Source organism: Procambarus clarkii, chromosome 73 (genome assembly GCF_040958095.1).
Source record: "Procambarus clarkii isolate CNS0578487 chromosome 73, FALCON_Pclarkii_2.0, whole genome shotgun sequence".
NCBI classification, from domain to species: Eukaryota; Metazoa; Arthropoda; class Malacostraca; order Decapoda; family Cambaridae; genus Procambarus; species Procambarus clarkii.
Window position 1 is genome coordinate 24,545,612 of NC_091222.1, and position 20,672 is coordinate 24,566,283.

At 44.8% G+C, this 20,672-nt stretch overlaps 1 protein-coding gene across 2 annotated transcripts in view; it reads left to right on the forward strand.

Moving 5' to 3' along the window:
• The window catches only part of Cbs (Cystathionine beta-synthase), a 207,102-nt gene that overhangs the window by 159,006 nt on the left and 27,424 nt on the right, over positions 1-20,672 (forward strand). For both annotated transcript variants that reach the window (XM_045768324.2, XM_069312699.1), the window contains exons 7-9: positions 2,073-2,205; positions 10,538-10,630; positions 12,711-12,894. In XM_045768324.2, coding sequence (XP_045624280.1) covers positions 2,073-2,205; positions 10,538-10,630; positions 12,711-12,894 — 410 coding nt within the window. The remainder of the gene's footprint in view (positions 1-2,072; positions 2,206-10,537; positions 10,631-12,710; positions 12,895-20,672) is intronic.

Consider the following 20,672-nt stretch of genomic DNA (forward strand, 5'->3'; position numbering starts at 1 on the left):
GTGCAGTGGTATCACTTGCCTCTGTGCCTCACGAGCGATTTGGCTTTGGTTTGTATCCTGGCCGGGGAGGGTTGACTAGGCCCCAATCCTTAGTTGTACTCTCTTCACTGAGCAGTGATTGGGTATGTTAAGTGATTGGCAGGTCATATTTCAGGGGTAACTAATAAAGATTACTATGAGATAAAAGTTTCATTCTAATTTTGAGCACTTCTCTTGTTTTATGTAAATAGTTTCTTGTTGATTTTTGTGGTTTAGTCTTTGGTCCGTTAACCTTCAAGTTGTTTGTAAAGATTCGCCGACTTTCTAGCTGCTTTCCTGGTGTGGTGGTGAATTCTCTCTTGCTCACTGCACCTGTGATGGGACCAGGTTTTGGCTCTGGTGCCTAGTAGACAAAACGGAGACTCTGAAATCAGTCAAATCAGAGTCAAATCAGACTCTCATGTCTGATTTGACCCATTTGCGTGGAGCATTCTCGGTGAGATAGCTTCAATGAGCCACTATGGCTCGTCCAGAAAATGGCCATTTGTTACATTCAGCACCTTTTGTACATAGGCAGACACGTGTGAAAATCCACAGCCACGGATCAGAGGTTAAAATACTGTTAAATATTTAGCTAAAGATGTATTATGACTGTTGAGTGCCTGCCTACCTGGTGACTACAATGTGATGGTTCTGGGAATCAATATTCACATACTTGAGTCTGACTAGGCCTCCTGGTTGGTGGTCTGGCTGTTACTCAGTGCTGCTTGCAGTCTGATATAAATATCACAGCCTGGTTGATCAGGTACCCATTGGAGGTTTATATAGGTTTCTCTTGAACACTGTAAGAGATCAACCAACTATGCCCCTTACGTTTAGAGGGAGTGTGTGTTGGAAAGCTTTTGACCTTTGATGTTGAGACAATTCTCTTGACATCAAAGGTGTTGAGAGATCAAAGGCTCTCAACACCTTTGAGAGCCTTTGAGAAGAGCAAAGGCTCTTCTGTAAGAGGTCGGCCATCTATGCCCCTTTCGTTTAGAGGGAGTGTGTTGTTAAGTCTTTAGCCTTTGGTGCTGAGAGAATTGTCTCCTTCTGCACCTATTGCACTTAAATTTAAATTATGTATCTGTAAGTCGAACCTGTATCTGCACAAGTCGAGCCTGGCCTCGGTCCGGACTCGGGAGTAGAAGAACTCCCAGAACTCTCTCCAGGTATCATCCAGGTGACCCTCTTGCCTGTCCTCTAGAGAATGCAAATCTAGAAATTTCAAGCGGTCTTGCTAATTTATGCTTATTGACTGGTTTTGGGGAGTAATAGATCACGTTCTCGAGGTGAACAATTTCTCCAGCTTTGACTGGGGCTGTTAGCATGCAACAGTACTTAATCCTAGAGAGCATTAGTGTTCTAAAGTACCAACTTGTTTATATCTCTTATCTCTTGTTTGAAGGGTTCTTATCCAGCCTGTCATTTTTCTTGCACTTGTGACAACTACTTTGTGTCCTTTAAAAAGTATGGTTTTGCAGCATTATTACTCCCAAGTTTTTTGTTTGATGTGACTTTTTCTTTCTATTGTGTCATTTGGTTGCTTTTTGTGGTTTCTCGATATGTGTTTTAATTTTTACCGATGCAGAGGAGCTGGACCTTAACTTTATTGAGCATCATGTTTCTTTGGCCAATTGGAAAACCTAATTTACATTAGTTCAAAGGTTTGCTGCATCCTCTGTTGCCTACTCATAGAAATCCTATCATCATCATCAAGAGAGGATGATGTGGTATTATAGTTTGTTATTGACATCTGATTTGATGATGAGAAGAAGTATTGGACAGAGTACAGTATCTTTTCATGCTAAATGATCTAGATTTTACTTTCTTGACTAATTTTAAGTATTAGCCTAAGGTAAATTATGTACAACATTATGTTTAGTTTTAAGACTTGCCTGAGACAGTGTGTATATTAAGAAGGCTTTGTATAACTTCGCTCTTCCATTTACTTGCATCTGTGTAATAATTATCAGTGTAGTCAGCACTCTCGCATATTAGGCGGCTTGTTTGCGATGAATGGCAACACTAGCATTGTAATGTACCTTTCTTAGATTCCAGACTGTAAAGTTGTTGGTGTAGACCCAGAAGGCTCTATCCTAGCATTGCCCGAGGAACTCAACAAGAGTGACGTTACATCTTATGAAGTTGAAGGGATTGGTTACGACTTTATTCCTAATGTCCTCGGTAAGCAGTTTTGTTTATGTTCATTAGTGTAACAAGGATTATATCTTATATTGTTGGCATGTACTTTTAAACTAGACAAACGTATATATATTTTTTATTTTATTTCCAATAAAAAAATTTCTTTCTGTAATTTTAATGCTTTGATTGCACTGAGCAAAAGTGGTAGATTTTAGAAATACATCCTAGAATGTGATAAATATCTTAGTCCATGTCTAGAAAAATGCTTTGATCTATCGGGTCCTCGAACCATTAAGAGGATCTATTCAGTTTTAGATAGCGAGTATATAATTGTTATAATAAAGAATGGACTAACTTGATACCAGGTTGAAAGTGTTCAAAAGGCATAGAATATCATATTAGATATAAACATTCTAGTACAAGCTAGGAATCTAGCTTGTACTAGAATGGGAGATAAGAAAACGCATCTGTTCTGAGCAACAAACCCTCAGGATCATCAACCTAACTCTAATAGTGTTCATAGGGATGCATAGACCCTCCTCCAGGAACCCCTAAATTCCTGAGACACCCCCCCCCTCCTCCTACAGAAGCAGAAGGACCTGGGGGCAGACCCTTCAGTGCCTGAATGCCCTGGAACCTGTGTAGAGGAGTAGTAGACAAGGTATCGGTTGGAAAGGCAAACCCTCCGGCGCACACTAAAGGTGAAGACCACACACCAGAAAATGAGATGACGACAACGAAGACGTTCTGTCCATCCTGGACCATTATCAAGTCGATTATATCAAGTCATTACACTACAGGTGTCTAGGATGACGAAGTGGAAAAAAATGCTCAAAGAATAAAGCAGTTAGTCCAGATGGAGTTTCCACCTTGGTTCTGAAAGAATGCACTCCTGAACTCAGCATTCCACTTCAATTTTTCAGGCATCTCTGTGTACGCTTGGGTCAAGGAAACCCCCTGGGCCGGGCTTGGAAAGTAGAAGAACTTCCAGAAGCCCATCCAGGCACAAGAGTCCTAGCAGATGTGTGGAAATGGGTTAACATAGTTCCAATCTACAAAAGTGGCAGCAGGGAAGACCCCCCCTCAATTATAGACCTGTATCATTGACAAGTGTAATAGTCAAAATATTGGAAAAAATAATTAAAACTAAATACTGTAAGTTGAACATCTGGAGAAACAAGATAAAGACTATGATTTTTGGTCTGGAAGATCCTTTATAACAAATTTACTTGGCTTCTATGATCAAGCCAGAGATTTTACAGGAAGAGATCGTTGGGTTGACTGCATCTATCTGGACCTAAAAAAAAAAAAAATTGACAAGTCCCACACAAGAGGTTGTTCTGGAAACGAACATACTGGAGGATTGACAAGAAGGTTTCTAACATGGATGAAACATTTTCTGACAGAAAAATGAGGGTAGTAATCAAGAGACAATATATCTGACTGGAGAAATGTCACGAGTGGAGTACCACAGGGTTCAGTTCTTGCACTGATAATGTTCATTGTCTTCACAAACGACCTACGACAAGGCATACAGAATTACATGAACATTATTTGCTGATGATGTTAGGAAAGATGAGAAACTTAGACGATTGTCATTTCCAGAAGACCTGGATCAAATTAGTGTATGGAGCACCACTTGGCAAATGGAATTTATTGTCAATAAATGCCATGTTATGGAATGTGGAATAGAACATTGACCCCACACAACATACAAATTATATGAAAAAGCTTTAAAAGCTTCTGATAAGGAAAGGGATATAGGGGTAGTTCGATAGTTTTCTATCACCTAAGGCCCACATACAGAATATTGTGCGAGGAGCCAATGTTATGCTTTCCAATTTCAGACTCGATTTTAAATTCATGGATGGAGGAATACTAAAGAAAATGTTTGTGACCTTTGTGAGACCAAGGTTCAAATATGCAGCAGTTGTATGGTGGTCATATCTTAAGCAGCACATCAACAAACTGGATAAGGTGCAAAGACATGCAACTAAATGGCTCTAGGAACTGAAAGACAAGATTTACAAGGAGAGGTTATTGGCATTAAATATGCCAAGACTAGAAGCTAGAAGAATGAGGTGATATGATCACTACATACAAAATAGTAACGAGAATCTATATAATAGGGAAGAATTCCTGAGACCTGGAATGTCAAGAACAAAGAGGTCATAGATTTAAACTGAAAAAAAAGTGCCAGACCAACGGCACTGTGGTAGGTATGTGGCCCTGCGGGCCGCTCCAAGCAACAGCCTGGTGGACCAAGCTCTCACAAGTCAAGCCTGGCCTGCGGGCCGCTCCAAGCAACAGCCTGGTGGACCAAGCTCTCACAAGTCAAGCCTGGCCTGCGGGCCGCTCCAAGCAACAGCCTGGTGGACCAAACTCTCACAAGTCAAGTCTGGCCTGCGGGCCGCTCCAAGCAACAGCCTGGTGGACCAAGCTCTCACAAGTCAAGCCTGGCCTCGGGCCTCTCCAAGCAACAGCCTGGTGGACCAAACTCTCACAAGTCAAGCCTGGCCTGTGGGCCGCTCCAAGCAACAGCCTGGTGGACCAAGCTCTCACAAGTCAAGCCTGGCCTCGGGCCGCTCCAAGCAACAGCCTGGTGGACCAAGCTCTCACAAGTCAAGCCTGGCCTGCGGGCTGCTCCAAGCAACAGCCTGGTGGACCAAACTCTCACAAGTCAAGCCTGGCCTCGGGCCGCTCCAAGCAACAGCCTGGTAGACCAAACTCTCACAAGTCAAGCCTGGCCTCAGGCTGGGCTTGGGGAGTAGAAGAACTCCCAGAACCCCATCAAGCAGGTAAACTAACTAAATAAAGTTTCTGAAGAAATGAAAGAAAATTCACTTTTGCAGATGGTGGTAGACCGTTGGAACACGTTAAGTAAGGTGGTGGTGGAGGACAAAACTGTTAAGTTTCAAAGCGCTATATAAGAGTGTTGGAAAAATAGGACACCACAAGCATAGCTCTCATCCTGTAACTACAATTTGGTAAAAAACAAAACTTGGGTAATTACAGTAATGATACAAGGTCGCGAAGGAAGGGAACACTAGGCTCCACCACAGTCACATCACCCGAGGGGGGAGCGGACTCTGAAGCCACTTCATGCGACCCCAACTCCAACAGTGTGGTTCTGTAACCTAAAGAAGCTTATGGGCTTGACTGAGGGATGCAAGCTAAGAAGCCAACCGAACTGGCCGCTTGGTGGTCAAAGTTAAAGGGGGAGGAGAAAGCCAGTAGGAACTTGGTGCATACCTGTATGTTAAAGATCATTCTTTTACAAGATCATGCTTTGTGGTACTGGCTGTTGGAGTCAGTCTGCATTATGTGGATATGCTGCCAGTCCCTTGACATTTTGAGGAAGATTTTGAATGTCTAATTTTGAGCACAAATAATTTCCTCATATAACGGCAAGGAATTGGCAGCAGTGCCACGCATTGCAACAGCTGGTACCGCAATGCATGATCTTGTAAAACAGCCGCTGCCTAACATACCAATGCCTTAGAAGGTGGCTCAACCAAAATTGAAGCCCAGTGCTGACAAACAGTTAGCTTGTCAGACAATTTCTACCCTCAGCTTTGTGCTGAGGGTATAAATTGTCCAACAAGCTAAATAATTACTGTTGGCACAAAAAAGCAAGTAACAATGTTCAAAAACACTGAATCACTTGTTCAGACGCCAAGTTTCCCAGGGATGCCATAACAGGCTAAAAACATAGGCCCGATGAAAACCCCACAAGGGCAAGGAAAACTAGCTACCCAAACCAGCTTGTAGACAGGCAGACATGCTAGTGGCAAGGGAAGCAAGTTGACAGAACCATCCCTGAACTACTATAATCAGTAGGAAATGGTGTAGCCAATCCTGGGGAAAATGCAGCATTGAATGTAATAAAAATTCTTTCTATGCAAACCCTGTGCCTCCCTGAAGCCATCTTGCCGAGATGGCTCCTGACTACTAGGTCACATCAGCCATGGAGTTCTGTATGGCCTGCTGGGCATCAGCACTAGACACTGGCCCCCCTCATAGAGGTGCAGAGAGTAGGTGGCACTGCCACCCCTCATAGAGGTGCAGAGAGTAGGTGGCAATCTGCCACCCCTCAGAGGTGCAGAGAGCAGTGGGGTGGCACACTACCACCAGACTGGGAAAGCATCCATAATGTTGGCATATCAATACAGACCACTGATGAGACCGACCTCTCAAAACCTTCAAATGAACTCTTTCTTCCTCCTCCCCCTCCCCCAACAATGTAAACTAATCACATCTCGAAACAAGTACTAACTCGTTGGCACTATCTCCCTCCGATGCCTTCTTGTCTTACTAATCACATGAGACCAGGAGGCATGACAGGATGTGCAGAATACCCATGTGTTTACTAGTTGTGTTTTGCGGGGGTTGAGCTTTGCTCTTTCGGCCCGCCTCTCTAACTCTCAATCAACTGTTTACTAACTACTATTTTTTTTTTTTTTTTTTTTTTTCTACACCCCCCACACACACCCCAGGAAGCAGCCCATGACAGCTGACTAACTCCCAGGTACCTATTTACTGCTAGGTAACAGGGGCACTTAGGGTGAAAGAAACTTTGCCCATTTGTTTCTGCCTCGTGCGGGAATCGAACCCGCGCCACAGAATTACGAGTCCTGCGCGCTATCCACCAGGCTACGAGGCCCCATGTTGAAGAGCAGAGGTGCAATAGGTACTCCGAGAGAGAACTATTAACATCAGAAGCCCTGAGACTGTTCAACACGCTTCCACTACACATAAGGGGCATAACTGGCTGACCTCTCAGTGTTCAAGAGAGAACTTGACAAGCACCTTCAAAGAATACCTGATCAACCAGGCTGTGATTCATATGTCAGGCTGCAAACAGCCGTGTCCAACAGCCTGGTTGACAAGACGACCAACCGGGAGGCCTGATCAGAGACTGACCCAAGGGGCTGTTGATCCTGGAAGCTACAAAAGATAACACCAGGGTCACATTTGTCGAAAGCATTTGCAAAATCTGTGTACAGTATATTACATCAGCGTTTTGTTAGTCTTCCATGGCATCAAAAGCCATGTCATATGGGTCTAGCACTTGAGACAGGATCATCCTGGTCTGAACTAATGGCCAGGGTTAGTAGACATTGTGATTCCATGTGTTATGTGACCTTACTTCTTAGAACTCTGTCAAAGATTTTTGTGATGTGCCATGTTAGAGCTATTGTTTATAATTGTTTTGCATCGGCTTAACTCTTCTTTGTGAAGTGGCGCAATCTCCGCTGTTTTAAGTATTTCAGGAATAACATCAATATCTAGACTCAAGTCTCCAAAAGATGGTTAGTGCCTGTGATAGTGGTTTTTTGTGATTCTTGATGGATACAGATTTCCAAGACTCTATGCCTGGTGCAGAGTGCATGGGCAGGCTGTCTATGGCTACTTCAAAATTGAGGAGTGGGTTTAGAGTGACGTCTGATGGTGGTGGTTCCATGGTGGTGTCACATTCATAAAGAATTCATTTGGATCATTGATCTACATTGTGTTCAGGGGTTCACTGAAATCAGAATCATACTGTAATCTCAGTACTGTATTTCACTCTTTTCTTTGCTGACATCTGTGAATCTGCACCCTTTGTCGGGCACAGAGTACGTTTTGGGAGTTTGTGGCTGTACTCGCCTGGTTGAGCTTCGGCTCTGGTCCTGCCTCTCGACTGTTGATCAACTGGTATACAGATGGTATGCGCTGTGAAAGATTGATCCCCTCGGTCTTCGTACTCTAACTCCATTCTGACTGTTCTACTATGGCTCGGTCTCAGTGAGGGTTCTCTCTTTGGACTCTTTCTTTTTTAGAGGTGGACACTTCAAGTAGCTCATCTGCTCGGTTCTCAGCGTTTCAGCTTTCCACACTGTTAATGTCCAGGAAGTGTCCAAAATTCTCGCACATGTCCTCATTCCTTCCTGTTTCCACGGAATGGATTGTTGATGCTGCCTCCTTCCTTTGGCTTTGAGAGACACACGGGCACCCAGATGTGGACCTGTGTGTTGGCATGGAATTAATGCCTTCCTTTGTACCTGGGCATTTTTCTATGGCTTTATGGTGAGCAATGATGGTGATTTTGGTGTCCTTTCTACATTCTTCTTCTGGGTGGTAGTATGAGGTTTTGTGGTGCTCTTAACACCACCCTCTTTATTTCCCTTCTTTTGAGTGTCTCTCTTTTGAGTGTGGGGTGCTCTCCTTTTTCTTGATTGGTATCTCGTGTTAAATGCTGTCACTTCATATCGTATGGCACTGGGGGAGTCACTAGTGCTTGCGTTCAGTGTTATTACAAGGTGCCATTTTGTGGGCTCTCTCTCTCACTGTTTCACCTCCAGCCGGCTCGTGTGCCTTCTGGGTCAGCCTGGACCCTGTGCTGGCTTTTCTTTCCTCTTCTCATTTCAGTGTCCCCTTTGGTATTCCTTTTCTAAGGCTCATTTTTGGTTTCTCTTATCTTTGTTGGGTTGGGAACCTTCATGCTCTCCTATAGACATGGGGGGGGGGGGTTGTTCCTTTGGCCCTAGGAAATGTTTCTTTACAGCCAGCTCCTCTTGTGGCAGAGAGAAGAGTTGATTGGCTTTTGGTGAGGTCCTTTGGTCATCGATGGTTCGTTTGGCAGCAGGTGCATCATATGTTGTGTGTTTCCTGTGGTGTTTCTCTGCCACTACTTTCATGCCACTGATTCTTCTTTGGTGGATGCCTTGAGTTAATCCTCTTTCTTTGGTTCCATGTTCCAAGGCTCATATTTGCAAGGTTGTCTGCAGTGTCATAAAGTCTAACCAGCCTGCAGTCCATGCTCGTTGTGCAGTCCACAACATCGGAAATATGCTGCTCTTGTGGGCTGAATTAGGGCGTGGGGGACTTTGAAGGTCATACAGGGTTCTGGCGGCCCAGTATTTGGTGAATATGCCTGGGCCTCTGCATTCATGTGTGGACTTAGGTAGTCTTATCCCGTCTCTCTCAGCGGGGGAGTCTCGTCCTTGTCCTGATTCTTGTGGTACTCCCTGGTAAGTTCCCATGTTTTCTCTGTGGGTAGTTAGCTTCAGGGAGCTACAAGGGATCTCCCCCACCCAGAAAGCCAGCAATGAATTTAGTGAGATTCGAATTTCTGGGTGAGCCCCAGTGGGTCTCTGGTGCCCCTTCCTCCCCCTCTCCCTTTCCTGTTGACGACCTGGATGCTTACGTCTGCCCTAGAACTTAGCTTGGGGAGGCTGACTAGCAGCCAGCTGCCTTCTCACTCCTCAAGGGAATGGGGGAAGTGTAGTAAACAAACTCGCTGTAATTCCGGGAGTTCTAGCTCATTTGTTTACATAGTTGGGGGGGAGTTCTTGATCATTTGTTTACATAGTTGGGGGGGAGTTCTTGATCATTTGTTTACATAGTTGGAGGGGAGTTCTTGATCATTTGTTTACATAGTTGGGGGGGAGTTCTTGATCATTTGTTTACATAGTTGGGGGGGAGTTCTTGATCATTTGTTTACATAGTTGGGGGGAGTTCTTGATCATTTGTTTACATAGTTGGGGGGAGTTCTTGATCATTTGTTTACATAGCTGGAGGGAGTTCTTGATCATTTGTTTACATAGTTGGGGGGGAGTTCTTGATCATTTGTTTACATAGTTGGGGGGGAGTTCTTGATCATTTGTTTACATAGTGGGGGGGAGTTCTTGATCATTTGTTTACATAGTTGGAGGGAGTTCTTGATCATTTGTTTACATAGTTGGGGGGGAGTTCTTGATCATTTGTTTACATAGTTGGGGGGAGTTCTTGATCATTTGTTTACATAGTTGGGGGGAGTTCTTGATCATTTGTTTACATAGCTGGGGGGAGTTCTAGCTCATTTGTTTACATAGTTGGGGGGAGTTCTAGCTCATTTGTTTACATAGTTGGGGGGAGTTCTAGCTCATTTGTTTACATAGTTGGGGGAGTTCTTTTGGCCAGTTTTGATATTTTGGTCTTTCTTGAATCCAGCAGTGGTTTTTGACTGTTTTTGTAGATGCCTTCCCCAGAGTGGGGGTGAAAATAAATGCCTTCACCTCTCTGAGGGAAGCATGGGGAAGGGTTCTGGCTCCGGTTCCTGGTAGACCTCTAGAACTCGACGGCTGACATGACCCAGTAGATGGTAACCATCTTCGTGTATAACTTCAGGGAGCTACAGGGGCTCGCCGAGAAATTGGCATTTCATTACATTCAACGTTGGTTTTATATTAATTGTAGCTTGTAATTACTAAGTATTGCATGTTAAACGTACTGTAAAATTTATATTTCTTTAATTTTTTAAATGTATTATTCAAATACAACATACAAATATTGTTATAATGTACCGAGACCAGATATTGGAGTTGTAAATACTCAATGTGAAATTTTGCAGATCGAGACGTGGTCGATACATGGATGAAGTCTAATGACAAAGATTCTTTGACCATGGCGCGTAGGTTGATAAAGGAAGAGGGCCTCTTGTGTGGTAAGATATTTAAACTTGCGTAAGTTTGATACAAAATGATAGAAGAGTTAGAAAGCTAATTATATATAATTACAGTAGTTCATGAATGTTTTTGATACAGTTGAGTTAGTAACATATTAATGTATTTAAGCTAAATTGTGCTTTAGGGCAGTTACTATAGATAGATATATAAACTCTGGCGACATTTAATTTAATAAGAATATTTAAATTCGTTGTGATAAGGAATTCTCCGACTTGTTAAATCTGGATGGAACAGATGTGTTGCTTTGTAGTTAGATTAAGTGTATCTTGAGGTTATCTTGAGATGATTTCGGGGCTTTAGTGTCCCTGCGGCTCGGTCTTTGACCAGGCCTCCACCCCCAGGAAGCAGCCCATGACAGCTGACTAACACCCAGGTACCTATTTTACTGCTAGGTAACAGGGGCATAGGGTGAAAGAAACTGTCCATTGTTTCTCGTCGGTGCCTGGGATCGAACCCGGGACCACAGGATCACAAGTCCAGTGTGCTGTCCGCTCGGCCGACCGGCTCCCTGTTGTAGTTGGCAATATTGAAGTGATTGAAATACTGTAGGATTAAACTTTGTTTTTGAACCAAAAATATCTGATAGGGATGTCATATGCTTTGTCCTTGGGAGGAGTCACGTTGGTTTGCTTCACATGTCCTTGTACAGGATCATACAGTCACCACAGGGAATTTTCGAACATGCTTGTAGGGTCACTTTAGATGCTAGCAAGGCACTAGAGAATGTTTTATAATAGAGCTCCGAATGGATGACAAAAGGTCAGTTAATACTTCTAAATCCACTTATTCGTATAACTAATACGAGTTAAATATATTATTTGAATGATAAAATGTATTGTTTTTGCTTTTATTACACTATATACATAGGTTATATATAACTACCTACGTTTTTGTGCACTATAATGAACTACCAAGTTGTTCAGGGGAGTGTAAAGACAATTGCCCCGTCATATGCTAGTCGGCTGATTACGTCCTCTTACTCGGCAATGTTCCTCCTCCTAACATACTACTCACAGTGCCAATTCTAGGCACAATGCTGCTATTATCATATTCCTGGTCACTAAATCCTGAAAATGAATAATTTTTCACAAGTTTATTTTCTAAAGGAACATGAGCTGTTGTTTTAAAATGCTTAAATGCATCAAACAATGGCAGTGTGCTGTGGCTGTGCATCACACTGTGAACATCATAAACAGCATTGTGTTCACTACACAGAGAAATCGCATTAACGTGATATGTTGATGAACAAATCCAACAGGAGTCTTGATGAGGGTTTGAAGCTATGCAGTCGACTAGAGCTTGTGTTTGGGAACACCCAGCGCATAGTTTCGAATCCTCGTCAAGGCTCCTGTTGGATTTGTTCATTGTGTTCACTATCTGAACATTGTACATGGTCTTTACCACAGGATCTTCTGTGATCACAAAATAGTTAAGGGTCCCAGTATCACAGCCGAGTTTGCTCTTGACGTACAATTGAGAATTCCGGGATCAAATCCCGGGCGGGACAGAAAGGGTTTGGTACATTTCCTTTCACTTAATGCCTCTGTCCACCTAACTGTAAGTAGGTTACTCGGGAGTTAGTTGGCTTGTTGTGGGAGTTGTCCTGGGCGGGGTGACCTCAATATAAGCCTAAGATGTGCATAACTTGGGAGCCGGTCGGCCGAGCGGACAGCACGCGGGACTTGTGATCCTGTGGTCCCGGGTTCGATCTTGGGCGCCGGCGAGAAACAATGGGCAGAGTTTCTTTCACCCTATGCCCCTGTTACCTAGCAGTAAAATAGGTACCTGGGTGTTAGTCAGCTGTCACGGGCTGCTTCCTGGGGGTGGAGGCTTGGTCGAGGACCGGGCCGCGGGGACACTAAAGCCCCGAAATCATCTCAAGATAACTACTGTACTGTACAATAGATTCATCATCTCCTAGAACATATTTAAGCTGTTCTTGAATTTGTTTGTTTATATTAAAATAATGCTGGGAACACTTAAAAGGGTTTAGTTTGGGAAGGTTTGATTGCTTGTTATTATTGATGTTCATAAAGTGACTAAATCCCTTGTTATTAGGTGGCAGCAGTGGAGCTGCTGTGCACGCAGCAATGGTAGCAGCAGCAGACCTTGAAGCTGGCCAGCGGTGCGTTGTTCTTCTGCCTGACTCTGTACGGAATTACATGACCAAACACCTTTCTGATCATTGGATGATAGAGAGGGAATTCATCAAGGAGGATGAGGATACGGAAAATAAACATTGGTTTGTTTTTTGCTCTTAATTTTTATTCATCGTTAGTTATTAAAATTACCTATAGATATTCATGCGTGTCTGCCTATGCATACAAAAATGGGAACAATTTTAAGAAATGTATTTTTTCTTTATAGAATGATTAATTAGGATGTAAAATATAAGGAAAAGTTGATATAATGTAAATATCTCTATACTAAGGCTAATGGATGTCTACTGCTAGATGAATGGAGGTTAGATGAGGTGTATAGGGGTACCTCAGTTTAAGAATTTAATCCATTCCTGGAGACAGTTCGTAAACTGAAGCGAATTTCCCCATAAGAAATAATGGGAAAAGAATTTATCTGTTCCTGACTCCCCAAAAACTTCACTTCAAAGTAAATTTTATCCCAAAAACTTCACTTCAAAGTAAATTTTATACCTAATTCATCCAAATCTTCACTACAAAAGTATGTTCAAGTTATTACTTACCCTTGCTGATGACTCCTGTTGGCGTATGGAAGATGAAGAGGGGGAACCCTTGTTGATGACTCCTGTTGGCGTGTGGAAGATGGTGAAGAGGGGGAACCCTTGTTGATGACTCCTGTTGGCATATGGAAGATGGTGAAAAGGGGGAACCCTTGTTGATGACTCCTGTTGGCATATGGAAGATGGTGAAGAGGGGGAACCCTTGTTGATGACTCCTGTTGGAAGATGGTGAAGAGGGGGAACCCTTGTTGATGACTCCTGTTGGCATATGGAAGATGGTGAGGAGGAGAGGTGTTAGTGTTTGGAAGGGAAGTCCCCTTCCATTATAACATTAGGCAGTGAAGATTTCTCTGGTGTGCACTCTGGCACCTTTTGCCTGCATACCACTAGGTCCTGGTTGTGGCTCTCTGCTGTATTTTCTCACAAGGAAACGTTCCATTGAAGATTGTTTTTCCCTTCTTTGCAACACTTGTCTGTAGTGAGGCATCACATTGTCATTGAAAAGATTAATGCAACGGCCTACTACAGCTTTCTCTGGGTGATTCTTTTCAGCAAAACCCATACCAAAACCCAGGGTCTTCCCATACTGCACACATTTTCTTAATGAGGAAGGGACATCCTCTATTGTCTCCTCCTCCTCTGAAGATTTGTTGTACTGCCTAGCTAGTTCAACAACACGTGTACAATTTTAATGTTTATGAATGATCTCTTGTTTTTCCTCTATGGTCATTCTCACATGTGTTTTCTTGCCTTGAACCTTACCCTGACTTTCTTGGGACCCATGGAGAGAGATATAATAAAAAAAATTATGGTCAAATAGCCAAAAATCCAAAAGGAAGCTGTAAATCCTTGCGAAGAATTCAGGCGGGATAGTCACTGGGCACGAGGCACCGGTAAACTGAGGCGCGATCGCTGTGCCACCATGCGTTAGGACGACCCCAGGTTGATCAGTCCAGCAACCGAGAGGCCTGGTCGACAACCAATCCGCGGGGACGCTAAGCCCCGGAAGCACCTCAAGGTAACCTCAAGGGACCTGTTCACGCATCAACAAATTTGTATCCCGAGGTAAAGTTCATATCCCGATTCAGATTTTCCGAACAAATCGGGCTCGTCACCCGAAATGTTCGTAAGTAGGGGCGTTCGTAAACCGAGGTACCACTTTATTGTGTATGTAGGTAGTGCATTTAGAAGGCTCTGTCAGCACCACAGTTTCCATCTTGCCCACTCGGCAGCACATGCCGACAGGAGTCCAATGACAACGTTGAAGGTTTGTGTGAATGTTCCTTCGCTTTTTAGTCCATTCACTATAGTATTTGTGTTGAATAACTCCAAGCAACAGCCTGTTGGACAAAGTTATCACAAGTTGAACCTGGCCTCAGACCGAGCTCGGGGAGTAAAAAAACTCCCAGAACCCTCTTCAGGTATGCTCCAAGTAGCTAGATTTATGTAGTTTACAAAAACATGGATTGAGTACATAGTTAATTATCAGGATGTATTTATCCTTATAACCCCATGCACTTGATTGTAGCTTATAACCCCAAGTTATAAAGTTACACATTATAACCGCAAGCACTTGGGGTGCACTGGGGTTTGCATGCTTGTTTATACAGGGCATCGGGGTCACTTTTTCTAAGCTATGGGTTTTGGCAGCTTTTGGTGCATGTTGTCAGTGGTCGGACCCAGTGCCTGGATCCGGCACTGACAGGAATTACTGAAACCAGCAACTCAAGAGGACACGGATTCAACCTAAGAAAACAGAGGTGCCAAAAAAATATAAAATTTTCTTTTGCAAAAAAAGTGGTAGACGGTTGGAACAAAATCAGCTCGTGACATAGCCGCTGCTGACCTCTGGTGAGGTGGCGCTTAGACAGCAACGCCATCTATGGAGCGGATAGGTGGACGTTTGTGTCTAAGCCTGTGAGTGAGGTGCCCTAGAGTGTCATCAGTACTAATGACGTGTCTGATTACAGAGGCGACCTGGGACTGCTGTATTGGACGTTGGATGAGTCTACCCAAGGCAGCCATAGTATCTCCACGTGTTTGCTGCAGCAGGTGTGGGTCACCCCCGGATGAACACTGTTGTGTTAGCCTGCCTGTGAGGTGGCAGAACCAGGAATTGTCGTACCCGGGGCTGACTGGTGGAGAAGACTAGCCACTGGGGTGTTGTTGAGAGAGGAGAGTGATCTGTGGAATCACACGAGGCTCCTGCCTAGGCTCGCAACCCTAGTATCAGTCGTGGAGTGGCCTATGCAGCAGAGCTGATTGGAACCTGCCAGCTACAGGCTGGATTTGTGGTTGAAGGCCTCCACGACGGTGCACCCAGTGGGACTGTGATTTGGCTGGCCTGTGGCCAGGGTAGACTCGCCGAGGGAATCGACGGATTCATCGTGAGGCCACAAGAAGAAAACCAGGGCTACTCGTCTTGAGCACCGTGGAACATTCCGCGTCTTCAGAGGAAGACGATTCTGCACATTGAATATTTATACCCCCCGTGTCAATTATGTTACGGCCCTATTGGGTCGCAACTGGGTTCTTTCTCTGATGTTAGTAGAGTTTGGGTATCCGGCCCCAAGTTAGTAGTGGCTTTCAAGGGGTGTGTTCCGTAACGCAAGTAAATTAAAGGGGAAGGGATACAAATACACTAAATTAAATATATAATTACCACCACCAATAAATAAATATATATACTGTCACACGGGGGGGGGGGGTATAAATATTCAATGTGCAGAATCGTCTTCCTCTGAAGACGCGGAATGTTCCACAGTGCTCAAGACGAGTAGCCTTGGTTTTCTTCTTGTGGCCTCAAGATGAATCCGTCGATTCCCTTGGCGAGTCTACCCTGGCCACAGGCCAGCCAAATCACAGTCCCACTGGGTGCACCGTCGTGGAGGCCTTCAACCACAAATCCAGCCTGTAGCTGGCAGGTTCCAATCAGCTCTGCTGCGTAGGCCACTCCACGGACGATACTAGGGTTGCGAGCCCTAGGCAGGAGCCTCGTATGATTCCACAGATCACTCTCCTCTTTCAACAACACCCCAGTGGCTAGTCTTCTCCACCAGTCAGCCCCGGGTACGACAATTCCTGGTTTTGCCACCTCACAGGCAGGCTAACACAACAGTGTTCATCCGGGGGTGACTCACACCTGCTGCAGCAAACACGTGGAGATACTATGGCTGCCTTGGGTAGACTCATCCAACGTCCAATACAGCAGTCCCAGGTCGACTCTGTAATCAGACACGTCATTAGTACTGATGACACTCTAGGGCACCTCACTCACAGGCTTAGACACAAACGTCCACCTATCCGCTCCATAGATGGCGTTGCTGTCTAAGCGCCACCTCACCAGAGGTCAGCAGCGGCTATGTCACGAGCTGATTAAGGCGGGAAACCAGCCCCTGTGGCCGGTATATCTCGTCCTCACTAGATGGCATCGTCCATTTGGAGGGGGTTTCGGGAGCTGACCCACCGATGGCGTGGTCGTCACAGCTCCGTGCTACGACGCTGGACTCGGGTCCGTAACAGGAAGATGGAACACTATGAGCATAGCTCTCAACCTGTAACTACACTTGGGTAATTAGTTGGGGAAAAGGGTCCTTCTGGCTCTTTGGTGGCTGTCTCTGCCTTAGGTTCCGGCACTTGTCCTGTTGTTCAAGCCACGGCACTTTTCTGTGGCTCTGCCTCTATGAGCAGATCATTCCAGCAATGTACTTCACTAGTTTAATTTTCTCCTATGCCCTACGTATCTGGAGTTTTGATGTTGATTTATTACCGTTTGTACGGTGAGCAGGTTGCTGGTGTCCCACCTGCATCTGTTTTCATGGCAGCAGTATGAGATTCCCTGGAGCATATTTGCTTGTCTTGTCTTAATTTGGTTTTGGTCAGGGTGGTCCTGCCTTTATCATAGTTCTCTCTCAATCAGCATCTGGTGCCAAAGGGCAAAAAGTAATAGAGGTAGTAATATATAACCCCCACCAAATGACAGAAGACACAGACAAAAATATGATAGAAACAACATGCGTGCCATTAATATAATGGGGAAAGCCGCAGCTGTCACTGGCAGGAACCGATCCAGACTGTTAGTCAAGGGAGACTTGAACCATGTGAAGATTGTGTGAGAACAGTGAGCCATATGGAGGACCAGATAACTGGAGAGCTGAGCTACTGGATGTGGCAATGGGACACTTCCTAAGTCTACATGTCAAGGGACCCAGGGACCAGGGACCCCCATCAACCAGGTATCCACAATAATGAGGAGGAGAACGAGGAACCAGCTAGACTCGATCTGATATTCACCCTGAATAAGTTGGACATAAGGGAAGTTGAATTGGAAGCCCCCATGGGAATAAGTGAGCACATTGTACTGTCATTTGAGTATTTGGTGGAGTTTGGGGTAATCTCCAAAAAAAGACCAGGAAGCAAAGGGCTGGCATACCGAAAGGGAAATTATGAGATGAGAAAATACCTAACAGAACTCGGAGTAAAGACTGTACAAGACCTGTTGGACAGTCGCACAAAAGTGTCAGGAGTTCGTAAATAAGTTTATCCTAGCCCAGAATGAAAAGAATGAAAGCAAAAGTGCAATCCATGGTTTAATCAGGAATGTGAGAAAGCAAGGCAATACAAGGGGGGGGTGGAGGAAATGCAGAAATAAGTGTCAGAGTAGAGGGAGACACCAAAGACGCCAGGAATAAATATCTTGCTGTGAGAAAAGCAGCAGAGATGGTATAAAAATGACTTTGCAAATAAAACCAAGACTGATCCAAAACTGCTCCACTGTCCTATCAGGAGGAAAGCAGCAGTGAAAGAAAAGGTGAAGAAGCTGTGGACAGGTACTCAGAATGACAGAAGTGTGTGTGAGGAACTCAACATGACATTCCAGGTCATCTTCACAGTTGAGCGACGAGAAGTCCCTGAACTAAGAGAAGTGGGAACAAACCAGGCAGCTTTGGAAGGGATCGAAATTACCAGAGATGAAGGTAGGAGGTATCTTTTGGATCTGGATGTGAGGAAGGCTGTTGGACCTGATGGGATCTCTATTTCTTATCTTGAGGTCATCTCGAGTTGATTTCGGGTCTTAGCGTCCCTGTGGCCCGGTCCTCGACCAGGCCCCCTTTCTGTTACACACCCCCGGCAAGTAGCCCGTAGCAGCTGTGTACCTAGTTACTTCTAGGTGAAGTGGGGCATCAGGGTGAAAGAAACTGCCCATTTGTTTCCGCCTCCACCGGGGATCGAACCTGGAACCTCACGACTACGAATCCCAAGCGCTGTCCACTCAGTCGTCGGGCCCCTGTATCCATGGATATCCATGTATACTACTGTGCAGAAGCACTTTGCTTGTCACTCGCCATGATGTAAAATAATTTACTGGAAACAGGAGACTTGCCAGAAATGTGGAAGACAGCTAATGTAGTCCCAATATACAAAAAAAGCAACAGGCAAGAGTCACTGAACTACAGGCCAGTGTCCCTAACTTGTGTAATTTGTGTGCTCGTAATTCCCAGATTCTCATAATTCAAATCCTTGCCAGCCTACAGTCTACCCTCGGCTCTACAATTTTTGCAAGTACACTGCCTTGGCAGCGGTCTTCTCTGACATTCAGGCTTGAGGATTTTGGCAGTCTAGCAGAGTTTTGATGGCCCAGTATTTGGGTAATGTCCCTGGTCCCAGTCAGTTGTACATTTCTTGGGCTGCTTTTCCTGGCCTTGGTTCTCTGTCTTAGTACCTGTCGCCTCTCCTTCTCACTGGTAAATACCAAGATTTTGTTCTCCATGGTTAGTGTCAGAGAGCCACCAAGGGGGTCCCCTTTCCCCCCCCCCCCCCCAGAAACCTGTTGTTGAAACCCGGTGTGTTGAATAATATGCCTCATTCTGGTTATCCTGGTTAGGGAGCCGGTCGACCGAGCGGACAGCACGCTGGACTTGTGATCCTGGGTTCGATCCCAGGCGCCGGCGAGAAACAATGGGCAGAGTTTCTTTCACCCTATGCCCCTGTTACCTAGCAGTAAAATAGGTACCTGGATGTTAGTCAGCTGTCACGGGCTGCTTGCTGGGGGTGGAGGCCTGGTCGAGGACCGGGCCGCGGGGACACTGAAAAAAAGCCCCGAAATCATCTCGAGATAATATCCTGGTGGCTCCCTGATTGCCTCTTATCCTCCAGGTTTGCTAGAGGGTTGTTCATTAGCTCCAAAAGTGATCAGGGGATTGTTGTTGTTGTTAAAGATTCGCTACTTGGAACAAAGTTCCAAGTAGCACGGGCTATGGTGAACCCGTATTGCCTTGTGATCAGGGGAGCTGGGCCACCCAGTAGCAACTATTGGTACTAATGGACTCGATCATTTTGAGTGAGTCTTCTTTCATTTTAATCATTTGCGGAGCTGTTTGGTGGTTTCTAGGCTTTGTTTTCTGTAAAGGTTTACTGACTTTTTAAATGTTTACCCGGTGGGGTGACAGATTATCACTTGCTCCCTGCGCCCTTGAGGAGGGACTCAAGTTTTCTCTGGTCCCCGAATGGCTAAATAGAACTCTTGCGACTTAAGTGATGCATTAGAATGTAGCACTCTCAGTGAAACAACTTAAGGGAACAACTGTGGCTCTACCAGAAAGACATATTTCATTATATGGGTTTATGCCCCTGCCTCCTAGCTGTTTATATCCAACTCTCAAAATTACCTCTCAACATTAACATTATCATAGTTTCTCTTAACAGTGTGGATGGAATTGGCTTGAAATGTCAACCTCGTCCTTCAGTGCGTTCATCTTGCCGACCACCCAGACAGGAGAACGAGATCTGTCACATCCCATTGACTCGATTGTTTGACCAGCTTGCTCTGATGGGCCCTTGTCTTACATCTCTCTAATTTCAATAACTTCCTCTTTTCATTTAGTTCATTTCCCTCAGGATCTTTTATGTAATAATCATATCCCATCTGTTTCTTCTCTCCTCAGAGTTGTGAGGGCAAGTTCCCTCAACCTGTTGTCATAGCCGAGGCCTCTCAATCTGGTACTAATCTCAAACCTGTGTAATTTATCAAGTTTGTTTCATAAGGCATGTGTTGCATGCTGGTGAAGTATACTCGAGTAATGATCTTGCATAGGAAGTGTGTGTGGACTTAAGCGCCTCCTCGTTCAGATTCTTCAATGATATTTTTGTTTGCTAACTTCCCATATACCTGGAGAGGGTTCTGGGAGTTGTTCTACTCCCCGAGCCCGGCCTGAGGCCAGGCTTGACAGATTATGCAGGCGATGAGTCACAATAACGTGGCTGAAGTATGTTGACCAGACCACACACTAGAAGTTGAAGGGACGACGACGTTTCGGTCCGAC